Source organism: Rhinolophus sinicus, linkage group LG01, assembly GCF_036562045.2.
Source record: "Rhinolophus sinicus isolate RSC01 linkage group LG01, ASM3656204v1, whole genome shotgun sequence".
NCBI lineage: Eukaryota > Metazoa > Chordata > Mammalia > Chiroptera > Rhinolophidae > Rhinolophus > Rhinolophus sinicus.
In genome coordinates this window covers 162,649,342-162,675,979 of record NC_133751.1, presented here as the reverse complement: position 1 = coordinate 162,675,979, position 26,638 = coordinate 162,649,342, and the positions used below count along the sequence as shown (strand labels likewise).

Here is a 26,638-nt window from a genome sequence, read left to right as displayed (position 1 = left end):
AGTCTATATTAAATATGTGCAAATACCTAACGATTTAGGACAACTTTTTTTTTTTTCTTTAATTTTAAACAAATTATAATAACCAGATATTTTCTTAATCAATTAAAAGTGTTTTGCAAAATAGAAAAGCTGGTTTTACAACCAGACGGAAAAAATAAAAACAGAGAACAAGAATACCTAAACTAAATTGCGTACTCCACTACTGCCTTCATGAAAAATATAGTGAAGTTCTTTGGACTATTGATATCTCAGCTTGTGTGTCTGGAAAACGGAAGTGAACTTATGTGACTTTGAATTAATAGTGGCATACATTGACAAGGCATTGGGTTTGGACTGGATTCTAGACTACCATTAAATTTGTGACAGATCTGTAGACAACTCCAAATGAGTTCTGGTTTCAATGCAGGGTACACCATTAAAGGTTGGCATGCTTCTTTTCAGGATTTAGCAAACTTGAAGAAGTCACATCAAACTTCCAATGGCATGTCTCTTCATCAGTTTCATTTAAGAAGGAGTCCCTTGGCCAAAAGCCCATCTTCATCCAGTCTCTATCAAGCCTCAGGGTGCACAGCGGGGAGACAGTCAGATTTTATGCCAGGGTTTCTGGCATTCCGAAGCCAGAAATCCAGTGGCTTCATAACCAGCAGCCAATTCTACCAACAAAAGATATAGTTTTCCATTTTGAGGAGTCCACAGGCATGGCTTTAATGCTTATAGTTGATGCTTACTCAGAGCATGCTGGGCAGTACGCTTGCAAAGCAGCCAATAGTGCTGGGGAAGCCACTTGTGCAGCTGCACTCACAGTGACTCCAAAAGGTAAAGCCCATCTTACTTCCAAGACTTTGCTTTGCTGCCTACCTCCTACTCCCTCTGTGACTAATGAGAGTCTCAACTGTCTCATTGCATATTGTGGTCAGTCCATAATTTACTAATAAAGTAACATCCCACAAGTCCCCCTGAAGTCTCAATTATGGGTTAACCTTTGTACTCTACATCTCACTGAAGTATGTGTTCCGTGCATTACATTAGTAATTATTTTGTTAGGCATCAACTATGCTTGACATTTTTCCTTTTCTAAACAAGATCTCATAATTGCTTCATTAATGACCTATTTGCTGTATATTGTTTATAAAGTATATGGTGAAGGAAGGACAATTGGTATCCCAAATAGAGTCAGCAAAAGAGTGGGAGGAGATGGACTGTGACACTCTAGATAACTGCGGTGATAATGGAAGGAAGAAACTAGATACTGTATGGCATCCACATGCGCCTTCATCATCCATTCATCACTGAATTACTGGCAATGAATTTTCTTTTGTATGATCCTGACATCCTAGAGCAGGGGTGTCCAAACTGCGGCCTGCGGGCCAACTGCGGCCCATGATCCATTGTTAATTGGCCCGCAGCAAATTCCAAAAATATATTTAGTTTACTTAAATAAATCAGGTGAGGCAATACGTACTTCACCTTGAGTGAGCAGCCTGGCTGTTTGTGTATTTTACCGCATATGGCCCTTGGTAAAAAACGTTGAAAAAAGTTTGGACACCCTTGTCCTAGAGCATACCTCATCTGACATGCTGCTTCCAAGTGACAACGATGTCTTTCATCTTCATCTTCCATGCCATTTTATGTTACTAACCTAACCAAGTGACAAAACTTAGATCTTAATATTCTTTTCTTTTTCTTGTCACTTGATTATACAGTGCAAGCCCTAGCTAGGCAAAGTTCTGGGAAAGATGTAAGAATGTCCACCAAGTCCCAGGCGGTGGCAGATTCCTCTTTCACAGAGCAGGAGACCAAAATATCCCCAAATGAAATTAAGTCATTTCAAGAATCATCATATGAATATGAAGTGCAGGTTTTTGAAAGTATGTCTCAAAGTTCCACCCACACAAGTGCATCTGTTCAAGACGTAGGGTTGCACCACACTGCATCCCTTTCACAAATTGCAGAAAGCACTGAGTTGTCTGAGAAATGTGCTGAAGAGACCATGGGTGAGGCACCAAAGATTCTCCTGCATCTTCAGGACCGCTCTGTAAAGTGCGGCGACACGGCTCAATTCCTCTGTGTTTTAGAAGATGAATCTTCTGTTGATGTAACCTGGACTCATGAAGGTGTAAAGATAGAAGAATCTGAGAGAGTGACGCAGTCACAAAATGGAAACGCTCAGTTTCTTACCATATATAATGTTCAGCTGGCAGACCAAGGATTGTACAGCTGCATTATACACAATGAGTATGGAGAGAAGACAACATCAGCAGTACTAAGCGTAGAAGGTGGTTATTTGATTTTGAGCTATGATTTGCTTCATTTCATCCTCATCGCTTTCTGCAGCTTTTCTGCCACGCAAAGTGAATCAGACTGTAGTAATTAGAATATCTCTAAGTTAGTGTTCTATTTATAAATGACTTATGGAAGCCATTTATTTGCCAAACTTGTTAAGAACATTTAACTTTCCAGTCTAGATTCAGGAAGTTTAACTTTCAAATCCAGGAAGTTGGGGTCATTTCCCATGTGCTGCTCTTTCTAATATTTACCAAACGCACCACCTAAGAAGTGTACCAAAGAAGGTTAAGATGTTATAGATCAAGTATTTATTGAGTATTTATTATTGTGCCTGACACGGTGCTAAATTTAAATTTAATTTAAATTCTCATTTGCCCTTTGTTTTGAGATATGAAGGTCCTAGCTTTATACAAAGAGGCTATGAAAATTAAAAATTGGACACTGAAAATAACAGGGGTATGTCTGGACCAAAATTAGTGGTTTCTGGATATTTCACAATAAATCATCCTGCTTTTATAGCTTCAGATCCTCTGGGAATTGTAGAATCGTCTCACGGCAAGATCGTTATTTTTGTTGTTACTGTGCTTGAGTCTCCACTGTGTCTGGAAAGTCATGAATACATTTTTCTGGGCAAAGGACAGCTTCTTCCTCTTATCCATGGACTTTGCTTATAGATACTAAGGAAATAAGAAAATTATTCTTCAGGTACTAGAAGCCCATGCTACGTGGCTACAGGCAGAGGAGCTTCACTGAGTCCCATGGAAGGAGGCTGATACATGAAGTTTGGGCATCTCCAAGGCTCTGTCGAGACCTATGGCCTCAAGTTCTTCCCTGCTCTGACCACACTATTTTTGAGTTGTTAGACAGGAATAGGAGGCAATACAGTGCTATGTGCGCAGCCATCTCGACACTGAATTTTGAGCTAAGGTTATTAATTGTATCTGTAATACTCACCAAAAGGAGTCTGTTTTCTTTCTTAATTGGGCATTTTCTCCTATAGTTATTTCTGGTTCTGTTTCCAAAGCCTACAAAAGGGATATCTCAAGAACTGAGATCTAGTTATGCAAATTAGATGGAAAGTTCTACCATCCAGAGAGTTGACCCTCAATTTAACCGCAACTGCTGGCTAGCACCATAATTGCACAGAGTTGCTATTTATCTGAAGTTGTTGTCTACAAGTTTTGTGGACAACAAGTGTGACAGTTTCTGCAGCAATACAGCAGGGAATTAGCTGTGAACACAGTGCCATAATACAGTGCTTGCATGTCAAGTTCCTAGAGGGGATTTGAGCTGGATATTTTTGCCCCAGGATTTTTAGTTCACTAATTCCAATTGAATATTATTAAAGTATTCTTGGAACATCAGCATTTTTTTTCTTGAAAAGTCTAGACTTCCTTACTTGTACTTAAGAAAGTTAAAAGATAAGCCACTTTAAAGTATTTGAGGAGTGAAGGATCAGGCACAGTTATCATCTAACTTAAGGCTAGTTTTTATTTGTTCCTCTTTTATTATGGCCTAATAACTTTGCAAGGCTACACAGTAATCCACGAATATCAAGTAAGAATGTAAAACCCCATAAGTCAGTTTGAGTAGAATTCTTACATGCATAGTAAGCATAGATATATCATATATTCGTTTTGGCACTAACGTGCTGCTTTTCTTTTCATCCTAATGACATTCCATCTTCTCTAAATTCAGCATGTGTTTTACTCTTACAAACACAGCTAATTTATTCCTTTTCCTAACTTTATTCTTACCTAGCAAAAGAATCGCAAACCAGAGCAGTTACAAAAATTTCCCTTGGTTCAGACACTAAAAGCATTAAAATACTCAAAGAGTCACAAGTTAAAACAACTCGTGAAGTAAAGAGAGAATCGTCAAAGAAAACATCAAGTTTGTCATTAGCTTCATGCCAAAGACCACAAGGAACTGAGAAGCCAGGGAGTCAAGCATACTGACACAATGTCACATGAACTGAGAAACAAGAGCGGCACCCATCTTTCTGAAGAAGCTGCCCCAGAGATGATTGTGTCTAAAAACTGAACCTTTTCCTTCTGTAATAAAAGCAATTTTGAGTTGATGACTTTTGATTTTGCCTCTTAATATGTAATTGGACTTTATGTAGTTTCAAGTTTTAAAGGTAGTTCAAATCAAAGGAATACTTACTAGCTGAAAATGCAAATTCTGCAGGAAAAACTGCGAACAGCCCTCAACTTAAGGTGGCAAGTTAGAAAATGCATGTTCTTTCTAAACATGACTTCATCTCTTAGCAAGTGTTCAACCAATAGACATTAAACAAAAAAGAATATTTCTTTAGCTTGTGGATTGCTTTTCTGAATGCATGTAAAGGCATGGGAAATTATGGAACTATATGTGAAACTTTCATAGAGAACCTGAAATAAAAATGTTTTTAAATCTTTCTGTCAACATTGTCATGTACTTTGTCAACTCATTGATTTGTTTGGCATGAATTTTTCTGATGCATTTGGAGGATGTAGTTTTCTATTATAATAAAGAGAAAAATTGTAATTATATGAATATTAAATTGGGGCAGAAAGTATATGGAATTAATCACTAACATTTCTTTATATGTTTTTTTCCATTTTAGCCCATGAATCATTTTTGCATGAGAGGATTGAACAGCAGATTGAGGTGGAGATGAAAGGTATTGTTATATTGAATGTGAGATTTAAGTAGAAATTCTGAAGGATTAATAGAATCCTTGAGCTGCCTTCTTTCTTTTAGTATTATTGAGAAAAATGACATAGGTGTACAAATATATCTCTCAGAGTATATATTACTATGTCGCATGCCTGGTTTAGTATGCTGACGGTTACATGCATTTCACAGTAATTTGTTTTATGGTAATTTAAAATCTTGTATTTAAAATTTATCGGTCATATTCAACTTCATGTTTGCAGTCATTTTCAAAAGTGTGTATTAGATAACGTTGGTATCTGAATGCATGAAATCATGTAGTAGAAGTTTGTTTTCAAAATCAGTGAATTAAATTGAATAATAGACAATAACCTAGCTGTCATTCTCAGAATGAAATGTCATGAATGAATTATCATTGAAATGCTACTTTATTTAGGGTGTGTGGAAATGTTACATTCCCATTCTGGTTTACACTTCATGCACATATATCATTTTAACATGGATATGTCTCTTACACTGGCTTGCAGATAGCTGCCTTATGGGATCCTTATTGCCTGCTTTTCTTTGCATAGCATTGTGACTTTATGGCTGTATTAGTTCGAATAAACGCCTTCTCATTTTATTTTAGCTAATTATTTATGGCTATAGTTCTTGTATATATATATATATTTAAAATAGTTAATTCCAAAAATATAATAATTTAATCTACAATCAAAAGGACCAGAAAGGGCGTTTATTCCACTCTCTGCAAGTCAGGTAAGACTTTCCTCTTAGCCATCAAAGGAACAAAGCCTTCCTGCTCTCAAAACAAATATACACAGGAACATGTTATTTTGAAATGCATTTTTGCTTGTTCAAGAAGAAATTTCAGCAGTTTGAAGAAAAGACCAGACAACGAACGATTTTCGTGTCAGAATCTTTTAAACAGAGCATGGTGTTGCGTTTATTCGAACAAATATGGTGAGTGAAACTTTTTATGGATTTGTGAGAATCTGTAGCATGCATTTTATTTCATTTCTGATTTTGCAATTTCATTTATTTTCAACTTTTCAAATACTATGGAAAATAGTAAAATGCTTTATAATTTAATTTTTTTACAGAATTATTCTCTGAGGGGGAATCTGAACATTCAGAAAGAGATACACGCGATGCCTTTTCAGATTCTGAAGACATAGACCAAAGCTCAATGGCTGCTAAAAGATATGCAAGTAGAATATTATCTACAAGCTCCTGGCCTGACTATTTCAAGCCTTCTTTTACCCAAAAACTTGTGTTTAAATATGTTTTAGAGGGTGAACCTGCTGTTTTTACATGTAGTTTAATTGCCTGTCCAACTCCAGAAATGACTTGGTTTCATAACAATCGGCCTATCCCAACAGGTTTTCGACGGGTTATAAAAACCGAGAGTGATTTACATGAGCACTCTTCCAGCTTAGAGATCAAAAGGGTCCAAGGCAGAGATTCTGGAAGTTATAGATTATTAGCAATTAACAGTGAAGGGTCTGCTGAATCAACTGCATCATTGCTTGTTATCCAAAAAGGGCAAGATGAGAAATATTTAGAATTTCTGAAAAGGGCAGAACAGACAAACGAAAACATGGAGACTTTAGTTGAAAGGAAAGAAGACAGGATAAAGGTTGACCTGAGGTTTACTGGGTCTCCGTTTAACAAAAAACAGGATGTGGAACAAAAGGGAATGATGCGAACTATACACTTTAAGACAGTAAGTCCTGGCAAGAAAACAGATTTGATGTATGATGAAGAGTATTCAGAAAGTAAATCTGACTTAAGAGGATGGCTTAATATAGGTGAAAAATTCCTGGATGAGGAGACCAAAATGAAGTTACAACGTTTACGGGAGGCTAGAAAAATGTTAATGGAGAAAAAAAAATTGTCTGTTTTAGATATGTCATCTGAACTAAGGTCAAGAACTTTGAGAAGTGAAGCTAGTGATAAAGATATTCAGTTCTCTAGAGAGGAAATGAAAAGCAGGTCTCTATCTGATCTACCTGAAAATAGGGATAAGGTAGATCATTCAACTGAGGGTATTGTCCAACATCCACATGCCTTTCCTACTAAAATGGATCAAAATATGGATTCTGGAACATTTCCCACAAGCTTTCAAACTACTATTGATGAGGAAATTCCCAAGACTGAAATAAGAATGAGCCAAGAAGCATTTCTAAGAGAAAGTCTACCAAAAGACCATGTATATAGTAGGATTCTAGCAAATCAGACTACCCAAGCAAGAGGACAACTTGAAGAAATTATGACCAAAACTGAAATTGCAGAGTCATCGGAGTGTATCACTAATGTATGGAAGAACAAGGAAACATATGAGACTCCTGAAGAGGTATCTCAAGTTATTATACCACATGCTAGTGAATCTTTTGGTACATTTACAAATATTAAAGGAAATGAAGAAATAGATAGTGAAAGAATAAGAAAGGATGATTTGAGAGAAATACAACACTCTACTTCTACAAGAGTTGATAAATTCAAAACTGAACAGGAAGAAAAAAATGCAAGATTTTTTGAAAATACTTTCCAAAAACGTCTGCAACGTTGCCCACCTTCATTTCTTCAAGAAATTGAATCTCAAGAAGTTTATGAAGGTGACAGTTGTAAGTTTGTGTGTCATTTTCAAGGATATCCTCAACCCATAGTGACGTGGTATAACAATGATATACCAATCCCACATAATCAAGGCTTTATCATCCATACCTCTGAAAACTATTCGACATTAACTTTTTCTTCTGTTCTTCTTCAAGATGAAGGTTCTATTACCTGTGTGCTGTTTAACCAATATGGAGCAGTAAAAACATCTGGTATATTAAAAGTGAAAACAAAACAATGGCATGGTAGCAAAGTACACAAAGTCCCAATGTTGCATGACTACACTGATGAGGAAGAAGAGCTGGCGTTGGTGTTTGACCAAGCAGAAGACATTTATCCATCTTTGAGACACGAAGGCCACGCAAATCTCCATATGTTACAAACTAACCCACCAGTTCCTCCCTCTGCAGACACAGAATTGCTTTCCTTTCCTGTTGAAATTCAGATAACAGCAGCAACTCCTACCCCAGAACAGGATAAAGAGTCAAGAGAATTGTTTCAGTTTGAAGAGTTGGAGCCTAAAGCAACTCCTCGAGATGAAGCTACTCAGTCACCAAAACACAAATTTATATTTTCATCTGATATTACTAATGAGCCACCAAAAATATTAAAAGAAATGCCGAAGCATGCCAGGTGTAGAGAAGGGGATTTCATAATACTTGAATGTTTACTATCTGGTGAGCCTAAGCCAATTGTAACATGGTTTCAAAATGGAGTCCTTTTAAAGCAGAACCAAAAGTTTCAGTTTGAAGAAGTTGATTGTAGCCACAGATTATATATTAATGGTGTTAATCCTCAAGATTCTGGAAAATATAAATGTGTTGCTGAAAACAATTCAGGAATAGTTGAGAGTGTTTCAGATCTAATAGTGGAACCTGTCACTCACAGGGAATATAGTCAAGTAGAAAATATTGGTGGAATTTATGAAAAATATTCCAAAGATCAGCAAATTCAGGGAGAATCTATAAGGGCACATTTTTATGATTGTCCCACTGGTCCTTTTACTTCCCAATCTTACGTGAAAGAATATTCTATAAGGGAATGTTTTCAAAACCTTGAGACAACTGAGCAGATACACCAGAAAGGCTATGTTCATTGCACGTCTTCTAGAGAAAAACTACCCAGATTTATGCAGGTTGCTTCTAGGTCCATAAAAACCAACAGGCCTATCAGGGCTGAATATATACAATGTCAGGATGAAGGGAAAGAAGGACGTATAAATGAAAAATCAAAGCTGCACCAAGCAGAAGGTATTCTTTATCCATTTGTTGATTTCAGTGATATTAAAATTAGAAAAGAGGTCAGAAATGATTTTGGAAAACTTGGTGAAGCAGAAAGGGTAAATGTACAAGAATATTCCCAAAGTGACCATTTCTCAAACATCCACTCTGAGAAAACTTTTGATAGTTATGACACAAAAGACTCAGCTTTCATTGTATATGAAGAACCCCTTGGTGAAGAGAGATACTACCCAAGAAGAAAGGTGAAGCATAGAATCATTGAATTTGAAAAGTTACAACACATAGAAAAAGAAGTTCTAGGAAAAAGACCTGCCAGGAAATCATTTGTTACTACTCCTCAAAAGAAGTCTGATGACATTGACTTTCCACTAAATCAAAGAGAATCAAGATCAAGTAACCTAAAGGGGAATATGTATCAGGCAGAGAAAATGTCTCCAAACATTGAACCAGATTCATCTAACATCATAATGAATTTAAAGTTGCTTTCTTCTCAAACTCACAAGGAATGTGAATTACAAGAGAGGGAACAACAGAAAGAAATAGGTTTTATAAAGCAATCTACAATTTCTGAAAGGGCTGAACAAGAAGCACCTATTATATTTGACCTAAGGCAATTTCACTCTCAAATAGAAAATCCAGATTTAAAATTCCAAGAATTAGATAGTGATCAACCAGAAGATGCTTATTTTAAAATCCAACCTCCTGCTTCTGAATCAACTGACTATGCTGAGAACATTGTATTTGATCTAAAACAAATGTATTCTCATATGGGCGATCCAGCTAAGGAGTTCAATGGGCAAGAAACTAGGCAACAGCAGAAAATGCCTTATCAAGAAGAAATTCCTGAAATATTAGAGTCTGATACACAGAATACCTCTAGAAGTGTGCAAAACAATATATTTACCAATCAAGAAATCTCATCCAGTCAGGAGTTTTCAAGTAGGTCTGTGATGGAGAAAAGTTGTATTGATGAAAAGACCTTTTATTTGGAAAAAGAAGTCCAACAGATACAGGAACAAAATCTAGAAAATGTAAACACTGATCGTTCGCTTAAATTCTTTCCTGAAGAAATCCATACTGAATCAAGCACCCTACTACAAACCTCATCTGTAGATGCAGATGTAGGAGAAACTGCTACTTCGGAGAAAAAGCGTTCGTTAGAAAATGGAGATCAAAGTTTCATTTCACTTTTGAAAAAAGCAGCAAGTGAGGAAAAGTTTTTAGAGGTTTGTGAAATGGAGAAAGAACACATGTTGGAACCTGAGTTGGTATCATTTCAAAAACAGGATGGAGGGACACAGGGTTTTGCTACTGGAATTTTGAGAGACCACAAAGGTGATGCTCAGGAGGCAGACACACTCCACAGGAAACTCACCCCAAGCCAGTGCTTTCCATTCTTGATGACCGAGGAACAACAGACTCTAAATGAACAGATAAATGAAAACATTGATGTCTCTGAAGAAGAAAAATGTTATGAAGAAGTTCAAGTTCAAAATGAAACTCCTTTCTTTACTACTAAAGGAGAAAAGATAGAAACTTGTTTTTCTGAAAACCTTCCTAAATTGGATGAGACACCTACAATGGAAGCAATGGAATCTGAGTTCTCCCTAACACAATATTTACTTGCCGCTGGAAAGCATGAAGTTCCAGAAACTAAAGACACAAAAGACAAGGCAAAACTTGTCCAGAGTGAATCAATCACATCTATGGAGGTTGAAGAAGTAACATTCAACACTGTGTATGAATATTACAATCAACAACAGGAATCAGTAGGCCGCCCATTTTCTCCTGAATCTGATATTTCAATTGATGTGGGAAGTACAACCAGCGAAGAAATCTCTGAGTTAGATCAATTTTATACACCACCATCCTCTGTTGAACATTTTGAAACTCCAAAGTCTCCTGATTTATATTTTACTCTATTAGATACAGCTAACCAATCCTCAACAATTTCAGGAGGTGAGACTGTTCAAAGAATTGCACATTTAGAGGAAGCTGTTGAAAGATACTCAACACCTTCTGAAGGCGAGATAGAGGAAAGATATTCCACACCCCCAGGGGAGACTCTAGAGAGATATTCCACACCCCCAGGGGAGACTCTAGAGAGATATTCCACACCCCCAGGGGAGACTCTAGAGAGATATTCCACACCCCCAGGGGAGACTCTAGAGAGATATTCTACACCTCCAGGGGAGACTCTAGAGAGATATTCCACACCCCCAGGGGAGACTCTAGAGAGATATTCTACACCTTTAGGAGAAGAGATAGTTGAAAGAAGAGGACCAAACCCCAGTGGAAACTTTAAAAGGTACCCATCAAAAATAGAAAGGGAGGACAGTACGCCAAATGAGCATTTTCATACACCTACAGGAGAAAGAAATTCAGCTTATGAAATCTGGCGTTCTGATTCATTTGGCACACCCAATGAAGCCATCGAACCAAAAGACAATGAAATGCCTCCATCTTTTATTGAACCTCTGACCAAAAGGAAGATATATGAAAATACAACGTTAGGCTTCATTGTTGAAGTTGAGGGCATTCCAGTTCCTGGTGTGAAATGGTATAGAAATAAATCTTTGCTAGAGCCAGATGAAAGAATCAAAATAGAAAGGGTGGGTAATGTGTGCTCTTTGGAAATTTCTAACATTCAAAAAAGAGATGGGGGAGAGTACATGTGCCATGCTGTAAACATCATAGGGGAAGCAAAGAGCTTTGCAAATGTAGACATAGTACCCCAAAAAGAAAGAGCAGTGGCACTCCCACCTCCAGTAACACATCAGCATGTCATGGAGTTTGATTTGGAAAATACTTCATCATCAAGAACACCTTCTCCTCAAGAAATTGTCTTGGAAGTTGAATTAAGCGAAAAAGATGTCAAAGAATTTGAGAAGCAAGTGAAAATAGTCACAGTTCCTGAATTTACTCCCGATCACAAAAGTATGATTGTGAGTCTAGATGTTCTTCCATTGAATTTAGCAGATCCAAATATGGCGTCAAGGGGAGAAGACAAAGATTTAAAAATTGACTTAGAAGTATTTGAAATGCCTCCTCGCTTTATCATGCCTATTTGTGATTTTAAAGTACCAGAAAATTCAGATGCTGTGTTCAAATGTTCAGTCATAGGCATCCCTAGTCCCGAAGTTAAATGGTATAAAGAATATATGTGTATTGAGCCAGATAATGTTAAATACGTGATTAGTGAGGAGAACAGAACTCACATCCTTAAAATTCGAAATGTCTGTCTTTCTGATAGTGCAACATACAGGTGCAGAGCTGTGAATTGTGTAGGAGAGGCTATCTGTCGGGGATTTCTCACCATGGGAGATTCCGCAGCAGTTGCTATGGTAACAAAGAAAAGTAAAGTGACTTTAAGCAGTTTGAGGGAAGAATTAGTCTTAAAGAGCAAGTACTCAGACAGCTTTTTTGACTTTCAGGTAGTAGAAGGGCCTCCCAGGTTTATCAAAGGTGTTTCTGACTGTTACGCACCATTAGGCACAACAGCTTATTTCCAGTGTTTAGTTCGTGGCTCTCCAAGACCCACAGTTTACTGGTACAAAGATGGGAAATTGATGCAAGGAGCAAGGTTCAGTGCTGAGGAAAGTGGCATAGGGTTCCACAACTTATTCATAAAAAACTTGGTAAAAGATGACGAAGGTGAATACAGGTGTGTAGCTACAAACAAATCAGGAATGGCCGAGACCTGTGCAGCACTCACCCTAATTTAAAGTTTCTTGTACAATGTTTTAATGCCTCAATAAGTATTACAATTGATTTGAGGGCTTTCATATTTTCCAAATTATGTAGAGCTAATAAATTTCCAAATATGTCAATTCTATTTGAACGTATTACATTGAAGACCCTTGGAAAAACAGCTTCTCCATGTAGACATCTCACGTTTGTAATACATGTAAATATTCTGTTGTCTAAACTGTGGAATCATCACTTGTGTTAATGATGCTGTGAAAAATCAAGCACGATTAAATATCTCTTTGGCTACCTAATTGTTTGTGTTTCTACTTTACTCTCATTCCTCTTCCTCAAAGTGTTTCAGCTGAATGCATTATTTTAGCAGACAAGCTATGTATGTAAAGTAAAATGTAAAATGGAAGACGATGTCAGATGACCACAGAGACAAACTGGTAAGGGGAAATCTCCTCTCTGCTCTGAATATAAGTCATTTTTGAAATTATAACCCTTTTGCAGCCAAATCTATGCTTATTTACTTGAACTCAGAATAGACAAAACAAACAACAGAAACCAGTTTTGCCCAACTGGTAACTAACTCTATATCGGTTTGATATTGCAATCTTAATATATTTTGGGGGGTCTTTTTAATATATTTTTATATTAATATCTCTCTTAGTGTTTTAACTCTTGCTGGTTTTGAAGGGACCAGTGATGTTCTCTGTTTGGATAGAGTTCATCTGGACATTTGCATAATGTGCAAATAAAGATCTTTCCACTTTTGGAAATACCTCATTTTCTCAATTTTCGAGATAGCATCAAGTTCGTGATGCATCATTAATTTAATATTTGCCTGGGGAAAAAAAGCAGCTACCATATTACATTTATATATAGATTTTAAACTGCAGTCCAATTTCAGAATCTTTAGAAAAAAGAAGGTGGAACATTTTTAGAATGGAAACATTATGGTAATTTGTATTTCAGATTATATACAAATAACAAGATAATAAGCTTTCCCATCATTTTCACTGAATTTCATTTTTAAAACTAATTGGAAATTAATAAGCATTCAAATTCAAGATTTATATATGTTTCTGAAGTGACTTTTTTGTTTTTCACAATTAGAATTGTAATGCATTCACAAAATCCTTAGGATTGTATCTATGTACCAATGTCAACATAAATCTTCTCATGTAAGTTGTAATAAGTATAGAAAAATTCAGGGTTTTTTTTAATCTGAAAATGAGGGGTTGGACAAAAGTCCATAGAGGCGATCATTCAACACTATGTGTCATCCCAGTATAACTTTTCTGAACATAATTTAGAATAAATTTTACTTTTGCAACAGATGATGAGACAAAAAATAGAATATAGTAATGAAATTATGAATCTTCCCTCCCCCAACTCTTAAATTACTCAGTTATCTAATGGCTATATTTGCCACTTGCACTGAATAATTTTTAAGTATCATAATTGTATTAAACACATTAATTTTAATTCTAAAAAATTAAACATTTAATTTAAACTTAATTTTCAAAAGAATTTATATATACCGTTATGTTTATGATGTTTATTTCATCTATTACCTTTTTACTCCCACAGTGAAAATTCCCTAAAAGTCTTCCAAATTAAAAAAGCAGTTGGGAATATGTGCAAAACATAGAGCAGTCAGTCTTATACCCCCATCCCACCTCTCACCTCCACACAACCCCCAAAATTTTGTTTTACTTGTGTGATGTCACTATAACCCGTGAAGATAGATACACAATTGTGGAACAATCATTTCTGTTTCAACCAGTGAGTACACAATATCTGTGATAATAATCATAAATATAATACTGTGTGTGCCAAGAAAAGGTATACACATTACTTGTATTCATCTTTTGTTATCGGTATATATTATTACAATTTTAATACAGTTTTTTCATTTCTCAAAATGTGTATATATATTTTTGGCACCCTCTGTATATCACATCCTAAATCCCTGAAATAAAATTAATTCTATAGTTTGGGGACTTAAGGATTTATTCCTTTAGTCACATAATGGAGGTTTAAGTAAATTAGAAATTCAGATATTTAGGAGGAAGAAAGGAAAAAGAAAAGAAAAAAGTTTACCCAAATATTATAGGAGGAAGAAAGGAAAAAGAAAAAAAAGTTTTAGTGCCTTATTGGATTTGCAGAAAGGGCTGAAAATATACACTTTTATTCATAAAAGAAAGAGGGCTTTATTTGATTTTGCTCATTAGAATTCTGTTAGTCTTAAATGCTTTATACTCGAGGATATGCAGAATAACAATGAATAAAAGAAAAGTAAGCCTTGCTCACATTTGGCTTATTTATTAATTGTTGTAGATAATGAAATTGAATTTTTTAAATTTTCTGATTCAATGGTACATAACTTAAAAGCCTGAAATATTAATTTCTCTGATGCTGGATAAAGAATTCATTGTATTACAAATAGTAGAGTTTAGACATAATTATTAGCCGCTAATACTCCATGTATTCTTAACTACACTTTTCATGTTTCAGCATATTTGTATTCAATTAACTAACTTTTTTATGGTTACTACATTATGTTTAGAAGTAAGGGAAAATATTTCAAGATATTAGTGAGTAGGAGTATTGAACTACATTCATGTTCTTTCCCTTTACCAATGTTTTGGCAGTTTAAGTAAAGGGAAAGCTGACTTGAGTAATGCATTGTAGATTAAATGTGAAGTTAAGTGGCCACCATTAGTGTATGAAATGAATCAGTGATTTTATGGCTACTAATTGAAATAATAAATGAATATGTATTCTATATGCTACAGAAAAGTTTTACCATTATTTTTATAGCAAATAGATACTAGAATATTGCTTTCTAATGCTTATACATTAGGACAGAAAAGAATTAAAGCATAAGACTATTCCATGTGATCCAAGTGGAGTGGACTACTAAAATAATAAAACTGCTTCTTAATAAGGCAATAAAACCATTATTAACGGGGCTATTCTACATACCTAACAGATTTAATGAAACACCTAGCTCTTTGTTATCAAATGACAAGTCTTTCATCCATGATATTGTTTAAAAACTGTCTGTTATTCACTGCTTTGTTTTTCTGTTCTATAATGGTGTATAGGTATTTCTTGTACAATAAAATATAATCAAGTTTCTTTGTTCAAGCTGAAGTTTTATTTAAAATGTAAAAAAAAAAAGACCACACAAAAAAAACGGTTCTTGAAAATGCTGATAAGGATATGGTGCTCTCTTCCTACTAGTCAGCCAGCCTATCCAAGGGCAGGGTAACATACAAGGTCTGACAATTACATTCACAAACTTTCTACTGTGCACTTACATGGTGGAAAGTTCATGAACTTAATTGTCTGACCTCACATAGTACTGAAGTGCTGTTAGAATTTCACAGTAGCTTAGTTTTAGATTATCTGTGCCCAGATTATGTAGAGAGTCTCAGTGTGTGAACTCGGTTCTGGGTGCACACCTTTACTGACTATGAACAGGACTCCTGCTCCTTTGTCATAGCCAAATCCGTTGGGCCCAAAGTTCTTTGCATAGCAACCTTTACAATAGATTCCCCCTTCTTTCTCACTCAGAGCTCTTGATTCTTCCCACACTTGGCACACTGGAAACAGTTTTTGTGCCAGGGCTTTGTTGTTCCAATTATCTTCTCAGCAGCATTAACGGAATTCCCACATCTGGAACACTTCTCAGCACCTCCGTATTTCTGATCAAATTTATGAGTACAGTAGTACCTCGGATTTCGAATGTCTCCGTTGACCAACATTTCGGTTTATGAATGCCATAATCCTGGAAGTAAATGCATCAGTTTTCAAACACGCCTCGGAAGTCGAACATGTCATGCGGCTTCCGCTGAGTGCAAGATCCTGAGGCCTAGCTGTCGGCTATTTTCGAACGTTTCAGAACTCAAACGGTCTTCCGGAATGGATTACATTCGAAAATCGAGGTACCACTATATTTGGATTTGTTGCAAGCCTGCGAAGTAGAACACTCTCTGGCCTGGTTGAACAATCTCTCACCATGGTCCATGGTGAGCATGCCATCATTCTGGCCATAACCATAGTATTTTGGCCCATACTTCTTTCCATAGCAGGATTTGTAGTAGATCTCTTTATCATGAATTGTCACTTTTGTGCTATCTAAATTTTTCCTGCAAACCATGCACAGAAAGCAGCAGTGGTGGAAGCTTCTCCCATCACACTGTACTTCTTCCTCATGATACAGGGTCCTGCTGCAGGCCCCAGACTTGTTCCCACATCCCCAGAGGGGCATTTTGATTCTGGAGGCAGGCCTACGCACCATGGGCAAAGCTAAGGGGGGTGGGCTATGAAGGGAGTCAGGAAGCCACAATCAAGTTTTTCATGTTGGAGATGTTTTCTCTCATTTCTGATCTTCCCATTTTCTTGACTAACTTGACTTGACTTCAGTCATATTTTAAAAGCTTTGCTGAAATATGGTGGCAGTTTACACAGACAAAAGGTGGCCTACATTTCTAGTCACTGAAAACAGTATTTCTCTTACAAATTCAAATTAAACATTCCTGTAGTTTTTGACATTCATTATTATTTTATATTAGTTTCAAGTGTATAGCATAGTGGTTAGACATTTATATAATTTAGTAAGTGATCCCTCTAACTAGTACCACCTGGCACTGTACATAGTTATTTCTGTATTATTGATTATATCCCTATGCTTTACATCCCCATGACTATTTTATAAGTACAAATTTATATTTCTTAATACCTTCACCTTTTTCACCCTGCCCTCAACACATTCCCATCTATCACCCTGATAGATCGAATACCTATCTGGCACCAGACCTAGTTATTACAATATTATTGACTATATTCCTTATGCTATACTCTACATCCCCAGGACTACTGTGTAACAACCAATTTGTTCTTCTTAATCCTTTCCCCTTTTCATCCAGCCCTAACCCCCCTCCCATCTTAAAGATGTCCCTCTAACATTCCTTGTAACACTGGTTTGGTGGTGATGAACTCCTTTAGCTTTTTCTTGTCTGGGAAGCTCTTTATCTGTCCTTCAATTCTAAATGATAGCTTTGCTGGGTAGAGGAATCTTAGTTGTAGGTCCTTACTTTTCATAACCCCTTATTTTTTAATAGTGACTTTAATTTATAAGTAGTAACTAGAATATAGATGTTTTATTTTGGAAATAATCACTCTCTGTTTTGATAATGACATTTTTAAACTCAGTAAATTCTAAATGTAAATAATTCTGGATCTTTTTAGAAATTAATTTAAATAATCCTGGATTCCTTTATTATAAATATTTAGCTAGCAGTTTCTCAAACTTTAGAATTGGGGTTATATCACAAAAGCAAACTCATAAGAACATCTTTAAAATTTATATATTCTAACACTAGTGAAGTGGATTGAAAGTTGCATTAGTACAGTATTTATAATCATATAATGTGATATAATAAACTAAGGTTAAACATTTAGAAATGTGCTTTTTGATAAGTTAAGCTCATGATAATCTAATGATTTCAGGCATAAAGCAGAAGAAGACCATCAGTTGGTGTACAATTCTTTGACTTTTATTTTTTTCTGTTGAATAAAATTGATAGTAAAATAATCATCATTTTTCCCCATACAGAGTTTTCTAGTTATCTTCTGTCTGCTGAGGAAGAAGGACACCAAACTTCTAGCTCTGACCTTCAGTTATCTAATAGAAATGAAACACTTGAACTTTTTTCTGAACCTCCAGTTCATTCAACTAAACTCAATTCCAAAAAGGAAGGCAGTGCCCCAGTTTTCATCAAAGAAGTGTCAAATGCTGAAATAAGCCTAGGGGATGTGGCTAAACTGTCTGTTACTGTCGCTGGCATTCCCAAGCCTAAAATTCAGTGGTTCTTTAATGGAGTAATGTTAATGCCTTCTGCTGACTACAAATTTGTTTTTGACGGTAATGATCATAGCTTGATCATTCTGTTCACAAAACTGGAGGACGAGGGAGAATATACATGTATTGCCAGTAATGAGTATGGACAGACAGTATGTCGTGCTTATATAAAAATAAATGCCAAAGGAAAGGAGCACAAAGGGACTGAATCAGAATCAGCAGTGGAGAAATACCTGGAAAAGCTTGACGGTCCTTATCCTCCTTCCTTCCTTAAGGAGTTAAAACCAATTCACTGTGCTCAGGGTCTTCCTGCCATTTTTGAGTACGTGGTGATTGGAGAGCCTGCACCCACTGTTTTGTGGTTCAAAGACAACAAGCAGCTTTGCACCAATGTTTATTATACTATCATTCATAATCCTGATGGTTCTGGGACATTCATCGTCAATGACCCTCAGAGGGAAGATAGTGGCCTCTATGTCTGTAAAGCAGAGAACGTGTGGGGTGAGTCCACCTGTGCTGCAGAGTTGTTTGTAATTCTGGAAGACACAGACATGACTAATGCCCCCTGCGAAGCAAAGTCCACCCCAGATGCTCCTAAAGATTTTCCACAGGTATCAGTAAAGGGCCCTGCAGTTGAGGCATTTGACTCAGAACCAGAAATTGCAGCTTTTGGAAAGGACACCATTTTGAAAGCTGCTTTAGTTGCAGAAGAAAAACGACAGCTTTCTTATGAGCATATTGTTAAAACAAATGAACTGAACAGTCAAGTTACCTTAGAAGCTGAGCAATTGCAATCGACAGTCATGTTGGAGCAGGATAGGCCCACTCCTGAAAATGCCAGGGAACTTCCCCCCTTCAGTGGCACTCTTCCTATTCAGCCTATCAAGGAACCACCTCCCATTTTACAGCTGCAGGCAGTCCAATCCCAGAAAACCCTCCCCAAAGAAGATATTCTAATGCTTCAAGAGCCCGTGTCACAGGTGGTTCTATCAGATACTGAAAAAATACTCCCAAATGCCATCTCCAGAGAAGAAATTAGTTCACTAACAGTTGAGCCTCTGAAAACTTTATTAACTGAAACTGAAGGGAGTTATCCACAGTCTTTAACAGAAGAACCTCTAACATCTGTGGCCAAAGAAGTACTTTTACCAAAAGAAAAGACAGTATCTTCAGTGGACAAAGAGCAAATAGGGACTCTTCCAAAGCAAGAGGCACAAAGTGCTCTCATCCTGAGTCAGAACTTAGCAGAGGGACATGTGGAAAGTTTCAAGGGTCCTGAAATTGTGGGCTCTGAGGTAAACTGTGAGCCCCAGGTCCTTTCAGAACACATGTGCATAGAAGAAGGTGCAATTTTGATGGAAAGTACAGATCAACTGAAAAGTACAGGGCAAGATTTTGCGGCCAGGACTGAGGAAGGCAAGTCCTTAAGTTTTCCACTAGCATGTGAGGAAAAGCAGGTCCTGCTTAAGGAAGAGCATTCTGACAACTTGGCAATGCCCTCTAACCAAATCACTGAGTGTAAGAAAGAGCCTATGGCAATAAAGGGCTTGCCTGAAGTGCAGGGAAGTGACATTCTTTCTAAGGAAAGTTTGCTTCCTGGTAGTCCAGAAGAACAAAGATTAAACCTGAAAACCCAGATCCGTAGGGCTTTGCAAGCAGCAGTGGCCAGTGAGCAAACGAGTCTTTTCTCCGAGTGGTTAAGAAACATTGAAAAGGTGGAGGTCAAGGCCATAAACTTCACTCAAGAGCCCAAACGCATTATGTGCACCTACCTTATTACCTCAGTGAAGTCTCTAACAGAAGAATTCACCATCGCTATTGAAGGCATTGATCTTCAGATGGCTGACTTGAAAACTGAATTTAAAGATGCTTTGTGCTCTATTATATGTGAGGAGAGAACGATCTTAACAGCCGAGGATCCTGGAATTCAGAAAGGAGCCAAAATAGACTTGCAGGAAGAAATGGGTTCTTTTTCAGATTCACAGATGGTTGAAGCAACCACTGAACCAGAAATCGAATCTAAATATTTTGTCTCAACACAAGAGGTCAGTTATGTTCATGTAGAAAGTCAGGTCAAAGCTGTGGATACCACAACTGTCCCTGATGGGGTTCCTATAGCTGCTATCTCTGATGAAAAACAGGATGAGTTACCGAAACCATCTGAGGAAAAAGAGAAAGCCTCTGAAAGGGGTTCTGAGGATGCTGGTAGTGTAGAGATACAGAAAGCTGAGGGCAGCTTCATGAAAGAGGATGGTCCTGTTATACATCAGCCCTTGGTGGACACTATTGCTGAGGAGGGTGATGTTGTAAAATTCACGTCATCCATAACAAATGCCAAAGAGGTGAATTGGTATTTTGAGAGTAAACTGGTGCCTTCAGATGAAAAGTTCAAGTGTTTACAAGATCAAAATACATACATGTTAGTTATCAACAAAATAAATACAGAAGAACATCAAGGACAGTATACCTGTGAGGCTCTGAATGACAATGGAAAAAAAGCAACTTCGGCAAAACTCACTGTAGTCAAAAGAGGTTGGATTTTAAGGATTAAATGGATCAAGCTCTAACATTCACTGGGTTGTAATGTTTAGGTCTGATCACTGAATTTCCACTTATCTGCCACTGCCAGAATGCAGTTGATTTAGAGTACGAACGAAGTCACAGACATAATCATGGTTATTAACTCTTCTTTTCCCATGCTGCCATATTGAATAATATGGTAGATCTGCGTTACTATTTGTTTTTAAAATAAAACATGTTTTCATGTTTCGTAATACCAATCCATACGCATTTTAGATTATTTTTATATGAAAATACTTTAATAACATGTAATCAAAAGCTGTCAGTGAACACCTAGCCAGTCCAAAATTGCCAGTCTCATCCCTAAATTCAAAATAACCATGATTAATTGTCCATTTATGTTTCTTGTTTCTATTTCATTTTTACTGTTGTTTCACTTATCACTTTATATAGTATATCATGTTTTTTCACATTATTCTCAGTGTTCCTAGTTAGCATGGTATATTTAAAGGATACATCATGTTATGCATGTAAACCAATAGCATCACATTTTAATTTTTTTTTCACAATTCACTGCAAAATAATGACTGCATATGTTGAAAGCTGCTTATTGTCTCCTTTTGCCTTCAGTGGTCTTTCTCATTTTCCAGTCACTTGTCTTAAACTGCTGCAGTCCTTCTCACCAATTTCAACTGTTGCACTTCATTAACATAAACAAAAGTTAGAAGCAAAAGAAAAATGTGTTGTGCCTGATAAGGAGGTATGCTAATGCACTCTGCTTCCCTTCACAGCTGCCCCAGTGATCAAGAGGAGAATCGAGCCCCTTGAAGTAGCTCTGGGCCACCTAGCCAAATTCACCTGTGAGATAGAAAGTGCCCCCAATGTCCGATTCCAGTGGTTTAAAGCCGGCCGAGAAATTTACGAGAGTGACAAGTGTTCCATTCGATCTTCACATTACATCTCCAGCTTGGAAATCCTGAGAACCCAGGTTGTTGACTGCGGCGAGTACACCTGCAAAGCTTCCAATGAGTATGGCAGTGTCAGCTGTACTGCCACACTAACTGTGACAGGTAAATGACATACACTGAATCAGATGTTATCATCTCATTTCATATTGTTGCCTAATTTGTTTTTCATACAGGTTCAAGAAGTGCTTGTCCTAGCAACTGGAGAGACCAGTATCCAAGATGGTAACATGGTCGTTAGGTACTATGTGGGACTAGAAATCAGTATTTAAGTCGTATTTCTAACAACAGCTAAAGAGAAAATAAAAATAATTTATTACTTTGAGACAAATGTTAAAGAATCATATGAGTAACAGCTCCTGAAACTTTGGTTTTGAGGGTTTTTGTTTGTTTTCTTCTTTTCTTTTTTCAATGACCAGCTTGGTGGAAATATCTTGGATAACTACTAATGGTCTTGGTCCTTAATATAAAAAATTTCAGGACAGTTTGGTGCTACTAAAAAATAAATGATATCCCAATGAATTTAATAATTTGAGACCATTTAACCAATTAAGAGCAGAATTATAAACTGAGAAAAGCCAGAGCATAAATTAAAGTTAAACAAATCCTAATATGAGACAGGGAGCTAGCAAAGGACTGCGACTTAGGATTCTCACCCTGAGCTTTATTAATAATTTTAAAATAAGAGCAACTACACAAATGCTCTGTTCCCAATATCTTAATTGACACACAGGATGACTTTTAAGTAGTTATCGCCCATCAAATGTTTGAATTTCCTCATTAAAAAAAACTAGCGCCCTTTCTCTCTCTCTCTCTCTCTCTCTCTCTCTCTCTCTCTGTCTTTCTCTCTCTCTCTCTCACTTTCTTCCCAAGGGAAAATGTGCTTATAAACTATGATTTAAGGTCAGGGATAGCAATAACCCATGTTGTTCAGAGAAGCCATGTGCTAATGTCAGAGTGGGACAGTCCCTTGGTCTTCTTTCTCAATGAGAGAATGGAGGGAAAAGGCAAATGCCGTACATCTGTTTGCCCTGAGAAAGCCAGGGTTCCGTGTAGCTTCCTTGCCTCTTTAAATCTTTTACATATCAGACCATCTGAAACCTAGGCCCATGGTGACCCAACCAGTGGTTTTCACTTTGTGATCAGAGTCTCCACGCAATCACGTATATGGCTTTATTCTTAATGACACTTTTGGAAATGTGTCTACCCAAATGAGACCAATTCAGTGGCGGAACTAATACCTACGCTTCAAATAGTAAGAGAGAAAGGAGGAGGAATTTTTAAAATATCAGAAAGAGATTCCTAACAGCATGTTTCAAAATGCAGAGTGGAAGTGGGAAATTACTGCTTAAATATTTGGACAAGTTTGGAATGACTTAAGGTTGCCTTCAGAGTTGAGCCATGAAGCCTTTCCTGGTGTTGACATGAGGGTTAGAGAGACTTTACAAAACTGCTCAAACATTTTATCGCATAGTATTCCTACTCTTCAAGTACATTTTCTTTCTCTTTCTTCCATAGTCTTCTACTCAGCCAGAATAAAAGTATCAGCTGAATCACTTATCAAATAATTAAAATAATTAATCAGCTATTAATAGAGACAAATCTTTAACAATAGAGAGTTAATGCTGCTAAACAAAGGAGCATTTGTTCTTTCCTTTGATGGAGACATTTAAAGTACTGTCTCCCTCCTCTGTAAAGAACACCTTCATCCTCTCCTGTAACAACTCTTTCATCTTATTAATACATTACACTATTTTCAATAATGTCTCATGTCTGTCTAAAGATATAACTCATTTTTCTTCTCTTTCTTGAAATATATCATTACAGCAAGAGCTTTGGTGGGGACAAAATGTAATGCTGGGAACATTTCTTTTGCAGAGGCATATCCACCAAGCTTTCTCTCCAGACCTAAGTCAGTTACAACTTTTGTGGGTAAGGCAGCCAAGTTCCTCTGCACAGTGGCAGGGACGCCTGTGATTGAAACCATTTGGCAGAAAGATGGTGCTGCACTGTCACCTTCCCCTAACTGCAAGATTTCTGATGCAGACAACAAACACATTTTAGAACTCTCAAATCTTACCATTCAAGACAGAGGAGTTTACTCTTGTAAGGCTTCCAACAAGTTTGGAGCCGACATCTGCCAAGCTGAGTTGATCATCGTCGACAAACCACATTTCATTAAAGAATTGGAGCCTGTGCAATCAGCTATCAATAAGAAAGTCCACCTTGAATGCCAAGTAGATGAAGACAGAAAAGTCACCATTACATGGAATAAAGATGGGCAAAAGCTGCCACCTGGGAAAGATTATAAGATCTATTTTGAGGATAAAATAGCATCACTTGAGATTCCTCTGGCCAAACTGAAAGATTCAGGAACCTATGTTTGCACAGCTTCAAATGAGGCTGGAAGCAGCTCCTCTTCAGCGACAGTAACTATCAGAGGTAAGAAATGTGTGAATATTATTTTTCACTTCCTTTTCTGAAAGGGTGCCTCAGTAGTGAAATTATTTTGACAAATAATACGGTCAGTGTGGTTTGTTATTAAAATCATTTCATCCAAGCAAACCTTTTGGTTTGGGGAAATCCTGTCATTGTTTGATATTATTTTTTTAAATCTTCTTCAGAAATCACTTACTTTTGTTCTTTTAAGACTGTCTGCCATTAACGAAGTCTGCTTAAAATTTCTTCTAAAGAAGTTCAAGTGTCTAGGAGATCCTTAACTATACTTCTTTTTTAAAATCGCTCTGTATAAATAGAGTTTGCTTGTTTTGTTTCTTTGTTCATTTTTTTAAATCAAGACACTGGGAAAGTGCTTTCGCATCACAGAAACATGGAAAGTTATTGAGAGCACCACAACCTTTTCAGAAATGTCATGCAGATTATTTTGTGTGTTGTGCCTTATTGTTGTACGTGCCTACGTATCTTTTGTGGAGTTTATGCTTCAGGTATCTTTTCCTTTTTCTTTTCTTGGTAACTTCATGTAGAGCCACCATCCTTTGTGAAGAAGGTGGACCCCTCCTATTTAATGCTCCCAGGTGAATCAGCACGCCTCCATTGCAAGCTGAAAGGCTCACCTGTGATCCAGGTTACTTGGTTTAAAAATAACAAAGAACTTAATGAGAGTAACACAGTCCGAATGTCTTTTGTCCATTCTGAGGCTATACTTGATATTACGGATGTAAAAGTTGAAGACAGTGGGAATTACTCATGTGAAGCAGTGAATGACGTTGGCAGTGACAGCTGCAGTGCTGAAATAGTTATCAAAGGTTTGTTTGCTCAGTTATCGTCCATTGTTTCACCAAGAAAAGATTTTCTGTTTAATTGCTCATAACACATGACTTATACAACTTATGCTTTCATGCTTTTGTAGAACCACCTTCTTTCATCAAAACTCTTGAGCCTGCAGATATAGTGAAAGGAACAAATGCCCTTCTTCAGTGTGAAATCTCAGGCACTGGACCATTTGAAATTAGCTGGTTCAAAGATAAGAAGCAAATTCGAAGTAGTAAAAAATACAGGTTGTTTTCTCAGAAGTCTCTGGTGTCTTTGGAGATCTTTTCTTTTAATAGTGCAGACGTTGGTGAATATGAATGTGTTGTTGCTAATGAAGTTGGGAAGTGTGGCTGCAGTGCAACACACTTGCTAAAAGGTTAGTGCTTGGAAAACTGACATCTCTTCAATAAACTGTCAAAATCGCTTTTTTAACTCGTGGAAGGAAAACTGGTACTTTCCCTTCTTCTCCTAACCTTTAAAAATACATTTTGCTTTTGGTTTGACCTGGGACCTGGGGGAACAAAGTCAGTGACCTTCATCCAATCTTATCCTGAGACCAGTGTAAATATTTAATCTCTGATAACAAATGCGAATTACATAAAAGGACATTTTGTCAGCTGATAACCATGTATCTTCTATGCTTCTTTCTCTTGGATAGAATCGTAATTCTTCTTAAATTTTATTTCTTCTTCTAATTAACCAATACAATGGGATAGCAGTATTGGACAAGATAAATGTCACCTAGATAAAAACACAAATGTATATGGTGTTGAAAGTGTTTGGGAATTGATAAGCTTTGTGTGCTCTCTTTCTTTGACTAGAACCACCAACCTTTGTAAAGAAAGTAGATGATTTTACTGCACTAGCAGGACAAACTGTTACCTTACAAGCTGCTGTGAGAGGGTCACAGCCCATTTCTGTCACATGGATGAAAGGACAAGAGATCATTAAAGAAGATGGAAAAATCAAAATGAGCTTTTCCAGTGGTGTTGCAGTCTTGATAATCCCTGATGTTCAGATTAGTCTGGGGGGCAAATACACATGCCTGGCTGAAAATGAAGCTGGAAGCCAAACATCTGTTGGGGAATTAATAGTTAAAGGTTTGTGTAGGAACATTTTAACTCTGAATCCACATTTCCACTTAAAAATGAAACGCTGATATGCATTTTGGAATTCTAACTATTTAATGCCATTGTAGAACCTGCCAGAATTGTTGAGAGAGCAGAACTGATCCAGGTGACAGCGGGAGACCCAGCCACGCTGGAGTACACAGTCACAGGCACCCCAGAACTCAAGCCCAAATGGTACAAAGATGGGAGACCTCTGGTTGCCAGTAAAAAGTATCGAATAAGTTTTAAAAACAATGTTGCCCAACTCAAATTTTATTCCGCTGAACTACACGATAGTGGCCAATACACATTTGAAATTTCCAATGAAGTGGGCAGCAGCTCCTGCGAGACAACTTTCACTGTATTAGGTTAGTATATTTGGAAGACTATGCTACATATTCC

General features: G+C 37.0%; 1 protein-coding gene and 1 pseudogene across 2 annotated transcripts in view; one reads left to right on the top strand and one right to left on the bottom strand.

Moving 5' to 3' along the window:
• The window catches only part of TTN (titin), a 270,598-nt gene that overhangs the window by 49,913 nt on the left and 194,047 nt on the right, over nt 1-26,638 (top strand). The window contains exons 45-52 of one of the 2 annotated variants that reach the window (XM_074338692.1): nt 4,895-4,951; nt 18,124-20,901; nt 21,681-21,959; nt 23,733-24,296; nt 24,839-25,120; nt 25,225-25,503; nt 25,949-26,227; nt 26,326-26,604. In XM_074338692.1, the coding sequence (XP_074194793.1) occupies nt 4,895-4,951; nt 18,124-20,901; nt 21,681-21,959; nt 23,733-24,296; nt 24,839-25,120; nt 25,225-25,503; nt 25,949-26,227; nt 26,326-26,604 (4,797 nt within the window). Of the gene's footprint in view, nt 1-4,894; nt 4,952-6,044; nt 12,803-18,123; nt 20,902-21,680; nt 21,960-23,732; nt 24,297-24,838; nt 25,121-25,224; nt 25,504-25,948; nt 26,228-26,325; nt 26,605-26,638 lie in introns of those variants that run through there. The other variant, XM_019739278.2, reaches the window with a different exon arrangement.
• LOC109451221 (cysteine and glycine-rich protein 2) lies at nt 16,004-16,776 on the bottom strand (annotated as a pseudogene).